This window comes from Scardinius erythrophthalmus (assembly GCF_964197995.2).
Source record: "Scardinius erythrophthalmus genome assembly, chromosome: 9".
NCBI classification, from domain to species: domain Eukaryota; kingdom Metazoa; phylum Chordata; class Actinopteri; order Cypriniformes; family Leuciscidae; genus Scardinius; species Scardinius erythrophthalmus.
In genome coordinates, this window is record NC_138229.1 from 505,001 (window position 1) to 517,500 (window position 12,500).

Consider the following 12,500-nt stretch of genomic DNA (forward strand, 5'->3'; position numbering starts at 1 on the left):
GAATGAGGAAGTTGTTTATGAATGAGTCATTGAGTCTGTGACTCAACCGATTCGTTCAAAACACTGATTCGTTCAGGAATGAGGCAGTTGTTTATGAATGAGTCATTGAGTCTGTGACTCAACCGATTCGTTCAAAACACTGATTCGTTCAGGAATGAGGCAGTTGTTTATGAATGAGTCATTGAGTCTGTGACTCAACCGATTCGTTCAAAACACTGATTCGTTCAGGAATGAGGCAGTTGTTTATGAATGAGTCATTGAATCTGTGACTCAACCGATTCGTTCAAAACGCTGATTCGTTCAGGAATTGAGGCAGTTGTTTATGAATGAGTCATTGAATCTGTAACTCAATCGATTCGTTCAAAAGGCTGATTCGTTCAAGAATGAGGAAGTTGTTTATGAATGAGTCATTGAATCTGTAACTCAACCGATTCGTTCAAAACACTGATTCGTTCAGGAATGAGGCAGTTGTTTATGAATGAGTCATTGAGTCTGTGACTCAACCGATTCGTTCAAAACACTGATTCGTTCAGGAATGAGGCAGTTGTTTATGAATGAGTCATTGAATCTGTAACTCAACCGATTCGTTCAAACGGCTGATTCGTTCAGGAATGAGGCAGTTGTTTATGAATGAGTCATTGAATCTGTGACTCAACCGATTCGTTCAAAACGCTGATTCGTTCAGGAATTGAGGCAGTTGTTTATGAATGAGTCATTGAATCTGTAACTCAATCGATTCGTTCAAAACGCTGATTCGTTCAAGAATGAGGAAGTTGTTTATGAATGAGTCATTGAGTCTGTGACTCAACCGATTCGTTCAAAACACTGATTCGTTCAGGAATGAGGCAGTTGTTTATGAATGAGTCATTGAATCTGTGACTCAACCGATTCGTTCAAACGGCTGATTCGTTCAGGAATGAGGCAGTTGTTTATGAATGAGTCATTGAATCTGTGACTCAACCGATTCGTTCAAACGGCTGATTCGTTCAGGAATGAAACACGGTTCCTGTGAGATGCGTTATGGTTCTGCTGTGATCTTTGTTTGGAACTATTTTCACTGCTGAAACAAAAACAGTCAATATTGCGTCTAAAATGTAAGTGACAATTGTAACTGATTATTGAACTGTTGTATGAAATCAATGTCACATTCTCAGTCATGGTGTTCAGGAGAACAGCACTCGCCGCGTGGGGTTGCTGAACTGCATGTGTTCAAAATATAAAATCTCCACATTGAATTTTTATCGGCAGTGTGTTAACGGAGTTTGTGTGAGCTGTGATTTCTCAGATACTGATCGCAACTTACAATAAATATAATAAAATCAGAATCATTCTCGTTTTAGTGACTCCCAGGTTATTTCTTTTGTTAATCAGGAGACGTGTCCGATCGGACAAGTGAAATTCTCGTTTACTTGTCCCTTCATTAACTCCACTTGTCCCGAACGAGCGTTAATGTCGAGCCCTGCTCAGTCAGGATGATAGTACAGTTTAGAATGACAGAATCTGATCCCAGATCAGACGAGTGAAGGTTCATGATTCTGTCATGAGGATGATGATGCGTTTCCTGTTGAGGTCATGAATTCACCATGATTCAGAGATTTAACAGATGCCACAACTGTCTTCCTTATGAACTTCCTTAAGCTGGACTGATGCTATTTTCTTCTAGAAACAAACTTTGTTGCATTATTCTCCTGTTATCTCTGTAAAGCTGCTTTGAAACACTGTTGTAAAAAGCGCTGTATAAATGAAGGTGACTTGATGATGATGTGTGTGTGTGTGTGTGTGTGTGTGTGTGTGTGCAGCTGAGCTCATGTCTGAGGAGGCGGTGCGACAGACGCGCAGTCAGAAGCGTGCGCTGGAGAAGGAGTCTCCCCCCGAGGGCAGCAAGCGGCTGAAGCGTGATGAGGAAGACGAGGTGATGAAGGCCTCCATCAGGCTGCAGCTCCGGCCGGGAGACGAGAGGAACACGTGAGGGACCGGCACGCCTGCGCTTTCGCTAGCACTGTCCCCCTGTAGACGGGCGGGGCCGATAGCCTCGGGTCAGGAACACCCAGACCAAACCCTGCTGCGCTTCGCTAACACACACCCGCAACACGCTCTCCCGAACAACGCCACACACACACATCATTTCACCAACTAACGGCAGTAGAACTAATCGGAGAGAGATCACTGGAAAGTAGCGGATCGCAGAACTAGCGTGATTGAAGCAGCCGCTTGCTGGCTTTTTTGTTGGTTACTTGAAGATGTGAAACTCAAGCATCGATGTTTAACCTCAGCTTTACACTAATGAGTGATGCATTGATCATAATGAATTAACTCGTGTCAAGATTGCACATTAGTCACACTGAGATGAAGTGGTTTACCGTTATCTCACTGAAAGAACGAGGACACGCGTAACGTCGCCTATTCAGTCGTGTTTCTGTTTATTTAGTCACAGTAGACTAACACAGTTCAATCTGATGAATGAGAGTATTAACCTCTGCTTCTCTGAGTCTCTGAGCAACAGTCTGAAGGGCAGCGGGACACTGGAGGGCAGGGTTTAGAGGAGCAAGGCATTCTGGGAGATGTCCCACAGCTGATCGATCGCTGATGTGAAGATTCAGTAATTCTACATGAGTCCGCTGTGTGTCACGATGATGATGCGGAGTCAGCTTTACTGCGATCAGTGTGGAACAGGAAGTGAAGTGTGTGTGTGTGTCTGTTCGTGAGTAAGTGAGTGCGAGTGAGTGTCTGTTCATGAGTGAGTGTGTGTGTGTATATATATATATATATATATATATATATATATATATATATATATATATATATATATGTATGTGAGTGTATGTGTGTCTGTGCATGTGTGTGTGAGTGTATGTGTGTGTGTGCACGTCTGTGTCTGTGCATGTATGTGTGTGTGTGCATGTCTGTGTGTGTGTATATACAGTGAGGAAAATAAGTATTTGAACACCCTGCTATTTTGCAAGTTCTCCCACTTGGAAATCATGGAGGGGTCTGAAATGGTCATCGTAGGTGCATGTCCACTGTGAGAGACATAATCTAAAAAAAAAAAATCCAGAAATCACAATATATGATTTTTTAACTATTTATTTGTATGATACAGCTGCAAATAAGTATTTGAACACCTGTCTATCAGCTAGAATTCTGACCCTCAAAGACCTGTTAGTCTGCCTTTAAAATGTCCACCTCCACTCCATTTATTATCCTAAATTAGATGCACCTGTTTGAGGTCGTTAGCTGCATAAAGACACCTGTCCACCCCATACAATCAGTAAGAATCCAACTACTAACATGGCCAAGACCAAAGAGCTGTCCAAAGACACTAGAGACACAATTGTACACCTCCACAAGGCTGGAAAGGGCTACGGGGAAATTGCCAAGCAGCTTGGTGAAAAAAGGTCCACTGTTGGAGCAATCATTAGAAAATGGAAGAAGCTAAACATGACTGTCAATCTCCCTCGGACTGGGGCTCCATGCAAGATCTCACCTCGTGGGGTCTCAATGATCCTACGAAAGGTGAGAAATCAGCCCAGAACTACACGGGAGGAGCTGGTCAATGACCTGAAAAGAGCTGGGACCACCGTTTCCAAGGTTACTGTTGGTAATACACTCATGGTGCGTTCACACCGGACGCAAATAGCGCGTCAGGCGCGAGTGATTTCAATGTTAAGTCAATGCAAAGACGCTTGCGCGTAAAAAATTCCTGCGGCGCGGTAGACGCGAATACGCCTCATTCGCGCGTCTGCCGCGAATTGAGCGTCTGCCGCGTTAAGCGCGTTTCGCGCGAATGATTTTATTAGTGCTTTTTGTGCATTCACACATTTGACGCGAATTCGCGTCTGCCGCCCGAGTTGAAAAATCTGAACTTCTGCGTCAATTCGCGCCGCGTTAACCAATCAGGAGCCTGCTTGCTGCAGCTGTCACGTGGTGAAGTGACAGTTTATAATGTTATTTTATGTTTCACCTCAATAAATTATTTTGTAATATGACTAAAATGCACAAAGCAAATCTTTCACATAAAAACTCGATTTCAATATATGAGAGACACTCATTTTGTATTGAATGCTATTTATTCCGTATCTATTCTAGATTATATGAAACATTATTAATCTATTGTAAAGACAACAAACACAATTTAGTGTATAAAAAAAAAATCACAGGACAGGTTTCACTTTTGGAGGCTGGCTCCATTTATTATCACAACAAAAATAAATGACAGATTGGGTGGGTGCGGGCGAGGGTGAACCTCACGCCGGGCTGTACAGCGCGGGCTCGTCAGGCAGCGACCACTCGAGGCCGAGGCCTTATACGGCCTACGCTGTCCTCGTCAGCGTCCTCACTGTTAGGTCCACCAAACCTAGCTCCTGGAGCAAATTGTGAAACTCCTGAAACCCTCCGGAGGGTCTGGTGGACCCGAGTACAGCGACGATGTCCCGTACGCAGCTGTTTCTGCTCTCCAGAGCATATACGAGCGGTGACTCTCTCGATTAATGTTAATGCTAATGCTCGATAAACATCTAAAAAAGATGGCCGCCAACGGGTTTCGAAACTTTCGCCTCCGACGCGCGTAAATTCCGCTTCAAACTTTTGATTTTACGCGCGTCAATTTCGCTCTTGAGGCGCGAATTAACACAAAGTGGTCAAGCGTATAACTAGATGCGGCAGGCGCGAATTTGACGCGCTATTCGCGTCCGGTGTGAACGCACAGTCAGACGTCATGGTTTGAAATCATGCATGGCACGGAAGGTTCCCCTGCTTAAACCAGCACATGTCAAGGCCCGTCTAAAGTTTGCCAATGACCATTTGGATGATCCAGAGGAGTCATGGGAGAAAGTCATGTGGTCAGATGAGACCAAAATAGAACTTTTTGGTCATAATTCCACTAAACGTGTTTGGAGGAAGAAGAATGATGAGTACCATCCCAAGAACACCATCCCTACTGTGAAGCATGGGGGGGGGTAGCATCATGCTTTGGGGGTGTTTTTCTGCACATGGGACAGGGCGACTGCACTGTATTAAGGAGAGGATGACCAGGGCCATGTATTGCGAGATTTTGGGGAACGACCTCCTTCCCTCAGTTAGAGCATTGAAGATGGGTCGAGGCTGGGTCTTCCAACATGACAATGACCCGAAGCACACAGCCAGGATAACCAAGGAGTGGCTCTGTAAGAAGCATATCAAGGTTCTGGTGTGGCCTAGCCAGTCTCCAGACCTAAACCCAATAGAGAATCTTTGGAGGGAGCTCAAACTCTGTGTTTCTCAGCAACAGCCCAGAAACCTGACTGATCTAGAGAAGATCTGTGTGGAGGAGTGGGCCAAAGTCCCTCCTGCAGTGTGTGCAAACCTGGTGAAAAACTACAGGAAACGTTTGACCTCTGTAACTGCAAACAAAGGCTACTGTACCAAATATTAACATTGATTTTCTCAGGTGTTCAAATACTTATTTGCAGCTGTATCACACAAATAAGTAGTTAAAAATCATACATTGTGACTTTTAGATTATGTCTCTCACAGTGGACATGCACCTACGATGACAATTTCAGACCCCTCCATGATTTCCAAGTGGGAGAACTTGCAAAATAGCAGGGTGTTCAAATACTTATTTTCCTCACTGTATATATATGTGAGTGTGTGTGAGTGTGTGTGTGTGTGTGTGTGTGCACACTTGTGTGAATGTGTATGTGTGCACGTCTGTCTGTGTGTGTGCGCGCCCCCCTCCCCCCCCCCAATCTTCTCAGTATCTGAACGCTCCTCCACTTCACAAAATGAAGGCCATGTGTCACTAACCGGTTCCAGCCGGCTGGTTGTCATGGTTTCCAGTATGGGAGGGGGGAGGGGTGTCACATGACATCAGGGAACATCGGTGGGTCATGTGACGTGTTTAGTTGTGTGATTAATGCAGAGGAAGAGTCTGATCTCTCTCACACACACTCACACTCACTCACTCACTCACACACACACTCACTGACACACACAAACACACAGCTGGAGTCGCTCGTGGAAAACACAACCAGTTCAACTGTCAGTCATCAGTCTGAGATCAAAGGAGCGTCCATGTGACTATGACATCATGTGTTCCGTTAAGCAGACATAATGAACGTGTGTGTGTGTGTGTGTTGATTACAATATAAGAATAATATTAGGATCATTTCTGCAAGTTGTGTGTGTCGATCCACAGTTCCGTCATCCTTACACTCGTGACTTTAGAAACCGCAGTTCTGGCGTATGATTATGATAATCGTGTGTGTTTGTTACTGTTCATCAGATATGATTATTGTGAGTTTATGAGAAGCATTATGTAAAGACTGAAGTCCCAGCATTCCTAGCGCTCAGTTTCGTCTGCTTTCACTTTCACTTTATCTTCAGCAGTGTGTGTGTGTGTGTGTGTGTGGCGTACGTGTCCCTCATCAACACACACGTCAGAGAGTGCTTCAACTGATCAAAAGCTAATAATTCATTAAATTCTAGTTAAAACTATCAAAATAAAACACTAAAGATGAATGAATAAATGTGTTCATCTAAAATATTTTTTTATTTAAATACGTATTTATTTTAATAAATATTCATATAATAATAATATTATTATTATTATTATTATTACATAATATTAATGTAGTATTATAATTTATTTAATTAAATATTTATTTACCTTTTTATATGTCCGTTTACTTTCTTCTGCTCACTCACACTACAGTGTCCTGATCACACTACTGGAAACATATCAGAAATTATATCTGGTGTCTGAATGATGTTTGATTTGCCTGTGTGTGTGTGTGTGTGTGTGTGTGTGTGTGTGTGTGTGTGTGTGTGTGTGTGTGTGTGTGATGGCAGTGAGATGAAGAGCGCGAGGTCTCCCTCTCCTGATGATGTCATCGTGGTGTCCGACGAGGATCCCAGTCCCCGGGTCGCTGGGAGCCGCTGCAGAGAACTGGACTCGGACCTGCTGATGGTAAGCGCCGGACACTCACTCGTTATTCATCACACGAGCTCCCGAACATAGTGCATGATGGGATACGCTTCAGTGCCAAACACACAGTCTTTCCATGTATGGGGAACACTGCAGATTCAACTTTTAATTGTATGTTTTTGTGTGTGTGTGTGTGTGTGTGTGTGTGTGTGTGTGTGTGTGTGTGTGAGAAGAGGAGTCCTGCAGAGGAGCGCGATTGTGTCATTAATCAGCTTAAGGAGGAGCTTCGCTTAGAAGAGGCCAAACTCATCCTGCTCAAGAAGATCAGACACAGTCAAACACACACCGACTCCAGCGGACAGAAGGTACACACACACACACACACACACACACACATCCTGCTCAAGAAGATCAGACACAGTCAAACACACACCGACTCCAGCGGACAGAAGGTACACACACACACACACACACACACACACAGACACACACATCCTGCTCAAGAAGATCAGACACAGTCAAACACACACCGACTCCAGCGGACAGAAGGTACACACACACACACACACACACACAGACACACACATCCTGCTCAAGAAGATCAGACACAGTCAAACACACACCGACTCCAGCGGACAGAAGGTACACACACACACACACACAGACACACACATCCTGCTCAAGAAGATCAGACACAGTCAAACACACACCGACTCCAGCGGACAGAAGGTACACACACACACACACACACACACACACACACACACATCCTGCTCAAGAAGATCAGACACAGTCAAACACACACCGACTCCAGCGGACAGAAGGTACACACACACACACACACACACACACACACACACATCCTGCTCAAGAAGATCAGACACAGTCAAACACACACCGACTCCAGCGGACAGAAGGTACACACACACACACACACACACACACACAGACACACACATCCTGCTCAAGAAGATCAGACACAGTCAAACACACACCGACTCCAGCGGACAGAAGGTACACACACACACACAGACACACACACACACACACACTCATCCTGCTCAAGAAGATCAGACACAGTCAAACACACACCGACTCCAGCGGACAGAAGGTACACACACACACACACACACACACACACACACACACACACACACATCCTGCTCAAGAAGATCAGACACAGTCAAACACACACCGACTCCAGCGGACAGAAGGTACACACACACACACACACACACACACACACACACACACACACACAGACACAGACACACTCATCCTGATCAAGAAGATCAGACACAGTCAAACACACAATGACTTCAGCGCACAGAAGGTACAGACACACACACACACGTACACACACTCTCTCACACACACACACACACACACACACATTAAAAATGTAAAAATGTTCATTGCGACCCTAAAGTTCTTCATGGGCTCCTCAGAGTCAAACTATGTTTACAAATACAATTGACTTGATCATGCAGAGTTTTCTCCTGGCCCGCTGATGTCCTGTCAGAGCCAGCGATCACTGTTGTCATAGTGTTGTGTTAGTGTTGTGTTAGTGTTGTGTTAGTGTTGTGTTAGTGTTGTGTTAGTGTTATGATGTGCTGGTGTGTTGCAGTCTGGGTTAAAGATCAGGTTTATTCTGTGTCTCTGATCAGCCGGTGATTTCAGTGTCTGCTGTTCTTCCTCCTCTGTTGAAGAGCTCAACTACTGCTAAAGCTGCACAACCTGTGAGTCCTACACACACACACACACACACATGCACTCACTCACACGCACACACACTCGTGACGACACCGGTAATTTAAAATTCGCTAATTTAAAAGTGAAAGTAAAATCCGCACGGACATTGATAATGGAGTGGAGTTCAAGCAGTCGCCCCCGAGCTGAGGCTAATTTAAAAGCGAGACTAAAAAGCGCGCAGGTGAACTTCATAACTGTGTGTGTCCACGGCGAGTGTTTTTAGTTCATTCTCACTTCCATAGGAATTTCAAAACGCTCGCCGTGGACGCACACAGTTATGAAGTTCACCTGCGCGCTTTTTAGTCTCCCTTTCAAATTAGCGCCAATTCGGGGGCGATTGCTTGAACTGTGAGTTCAGTAGCCTATTATTCCTGATGGAAAACACAACAACAGTTCAATGACAAATTCGCTTAAATAGGCGCTTTTACACCAAATATCATCTCGTCAGCTCATCCCTCTGGTGATTAATGAAACTCCTGTCGCTGATCTTCTCTGCGACTCGTTCAGCTCACGGTTTATCGTGCAGACACCTTCAGTTTGTAATCCTAGTGTCTGTTCTCTAGCTGAACTAAATTACTTTATTACCAGAGAAAATCTCTTCTGAACACCGTCAACACCGACTATCATAGCAAGCCTAACACACACACACACACACACACACACACACTCACGCTCACACACACACACACACACACACACACACACTCACACACACACACACACACACACACACACACTCACACACTCAAAATACAGATGACAATACAGATTGCAGCACCAAGGTCCTGTGCTCGATCCACAGGTAATGCATGAACTGATATGATGTATTCCATAAATGCAATGTAAATCTCTTCGGATAAAATGCATAAATGTAAATTGTGGAAGAGTCATAGATGTTTATATGAGTACAGCGCTGGTCCAGCTGTGATGTATCGAGCTGAAAGTGCTCTGATTAACTCTGAGACTCTGTCCTGGAGCACAACTGTAGTAAAGTGAGTCTGATTGGCTGACTGGTTCATCAGGTGGTTCCCGCTCGGCCTTCTGGGACGGTGGCTCCTCCTCCACTGGTGCGCGGGGGTCATGTGACCAAACACACTCAGGTGATCATGCCTGCGCTGGTCAGAGGAGCTCAGGTGAGTCAGACGGACAGGTGAGCGTGATCCGTACGGCTCGGCACGCGTGTCTTGCCAATTTACACATTCGAACCACTTAAACGCAGAAGAACAGACGAACATCGGGACTCGCCACACACACACGCTGACAGAGAGAGAGAGCGAGAGAGAGACGTTAAACACACTTTATTTTAAATGGTCATCACTTTTTCATAATTGATAATACTTAATAACAATGAATAAATACAATTTTTAGTTCAATATTAATTCCATCATAATTTCAACAATATCACTGAAGCACTAATTTATCATCATCATTCACAAAAATTTCCAATTCACCAATTTATAAAGATCACCAGATCATTGTTTATTTTATCAAATTCATTCTCCATTTTAACTCTAGATTCCAGCAAAGCTTTGAACAATTCTACTATGTTAATTAATCTTCATTTTCATTTTCATATGCTTTTCAAATAGTTAACTTTGCTTGACCAATTAAAAAATTGGAGAAGGTGCAGGACTAGATTCAGGAGACTTAAGATATTTAAACCCAAACATTAATACTTTTTTAGAAAACTTCCAACCAAAGCCAAAGCCTTTGAGAGAGAGAGAGAGAGAGACACAAACACACAGTTCTGTCTAAACGCCCGTCGCGGCCGGTGTTCTCTCGGTTCTGTCCTCAGTGAACAGCTGAGAAAGAAGCCGGATGTGTGTCCGTATATTCGGTCTTAAAGTGACAGTAGCCTAATATTCCTCATCTGTGGCATTAATGTTAATAAAACAACAAAATACAGCTTTAACAAAGATTAAACTATAATTAATTTCTACAGTGAACAAATAGTGTTATTTTACATTTAGGCTTAATTACTCATTTCTGTACCTGAATACTGTTTTATCTAAAATTATCTGCCAATAGGGAAGGAAAGATAATCTTAATTCAAACAAAAACAAGATTATTTTTCTTATCCCATTTGCAGCAACAGCGTACTTAATTTTGATTTATTTACCCAGAAAACAAGACATAATATCATATGGCATTTTAGTACGCATCTTGATTTAAGAATTTTTAGATATTTGGACTGGAATCAAGACAGAAATACTAAGTAAGAAAAGCATGTTTTGCAGTGCTCAGGTGTGTGCCGCTCCTCTTCCTCTCTCTCTCCAGTCTCTCTCAGTGACGCCACAGCAGATCTCCAGCCTCAGACAGCAGAGCTCCTCCTCAGGCCCTCCTCCACTCCTGCTCGCCCCCAGAGCCACTGGGACCAGTGCTCAGACCAGTGCTCAGGGACACCGCATCCTCCAGCCGGGCCTCATACGCATGACCTCCATCCCCAGCGCCAGCCTCCTGCTCATCAACCAGGTGCTTCACACACTCCGTGTCTAACCTCATCCTTCCCTCGGGAGACTTTGAACTTCTGTCGCACTTGAACCATTAATACACACAAAAAAATGCTTGAGGTTGAAATGTAAAAAAGTAACAAATCCTTCATTCTCGGGTCAATCTGACCCCCTTAGGAATGATGGGAATGCGAGGAGTGCTTCAGTTCACATGGATAAACCTAAAAATGCTAACTTTTATTTATATTATAATGTCTACATGTGTATCTGAATGCACACTGAAGAAACTGGCTTTAGAACCCAGAGGAACAGCTCATTTACTCCATATAGAGATATAAGGCCATCTAGAGTCATGAAATATCATCTTATATTATTATTTTCCCACAAGAGGTCGGCAAAGACACCCAATGTAAGATATTTAGAGCTGAATTAAAAGGATTATGCATGAAATTGTGAGTTATTTTGAATTTAAGTTGAAAGAATGTGAGGAATGTGCTTAAATTAATTGATTAAATCTAGTAATTTAAAGGTAAATAAAATAAAAAAATCAAAAAAAATCTCCACACTAAAAAATTGCACTAAAAAATAGAAAAAATATTTTGAAAATTAAATAAAGTAAGCTTTCTTGACGCAATTATTTAGGGATTCGGGTCCTGTGTTAATTTTGACAGCAAAATTTGATTTGGTTTTAGTCATATTTTAGTCATCTGAATTGTTTTAGTTTTAGGCGACGAAATACAATAAGATTTTAGTCGACTAACATGTACCGGTAATGGGTTTAGATAAATTGTAATGCATTAGTTTAGAATTTCTCTAAAATGTCCAAACCCATTATATCCTCCCGGAGAAAACATCTATTATCTTGTTAATATGAACGATTTAAAAGTTTGAACATGCAATACAGACACAGATTTAACTTCTGTGACATAAAATATCTTAAATAAAACCACTTCTCCTAAAGTAGAACACGGTCTCCTTTTCAATTAATGATTTATGCATTCTTTATAACAACTTGCATACATCGTTCTTTATTCTTTCAAGCAGACACATTCACTTGTATAAATTAAATTAGGCATTAGGTTTATTACGCACTGTTTATTTAAGACTGAATGCGCGGATCCAATGCACTGATGCACATCCGATACTCTCACCACTGTAAAGACACAACCGACTGAGTTTACGTGAATACTCTCCATAACGGACATTTAGACGCAATGTTGTGTGTATTTGTCCATTCAGACGCGAACGAGAGCTCAGTTCAGGACTCGCGCGCTGCTTCGTGTGTGTGTGTGTGTGTGTGTGTGTGTGTGTGTGCGCACAGAAAAACGCACCGAATACAGCTCTTTCACTTCGTCACTTTACACGTTTGAACATTTTATGAGACATGCATCAAG

General features: G+C 43.0%; 1 protein-coding gene across 4 annotated transcripts in view; it reads left to right on the forward strand.

Moving 5' to 3' along the window:
- The window catches only part of LOC308696582 (transcriptional repressor p66-alpha), a 28,068-nt gene that overhangs the window by 8,101 nt on the left and 7,467 nt on the right, over positions 1-12,500 (forward strand). The window contains exons 2-7 of one of the 4 annotated variants that reach the window (XM_081375399.1): positions 1,800-1,965; positions 6,829-6,946; positions 7,138-7,269; positions 8,572-8,643; positions 9,679-9,789; positions 10,934-11,128. In XM_081375399.1, coding sequence (XP_081231525.1) covers positions 1,808-1,965; positions 6,829-6,946; positions 7,138-7,269; positions 8,572-8,643; positions 9,679-9,789; positions 10,934-11,128 — 786 coding nt within the window. In that variant the 5' untranslated portion in view covers positions 1,800-1,807. Of the gene's footprint in view, positions 1-1,799; positions 1,966-5,895; positions 6,097-6,828; positions 6,947-7,134; positions 7,270-8,571; positions 8,644-9,678; positions 9,790-10,933; positions 11,129-12,500 lie in introns of those variants that run through there. The other 3 variants (XM_081375398.1, XM_081375401.1, XM_081375400.1) reach the window with 3 other exon arrangements.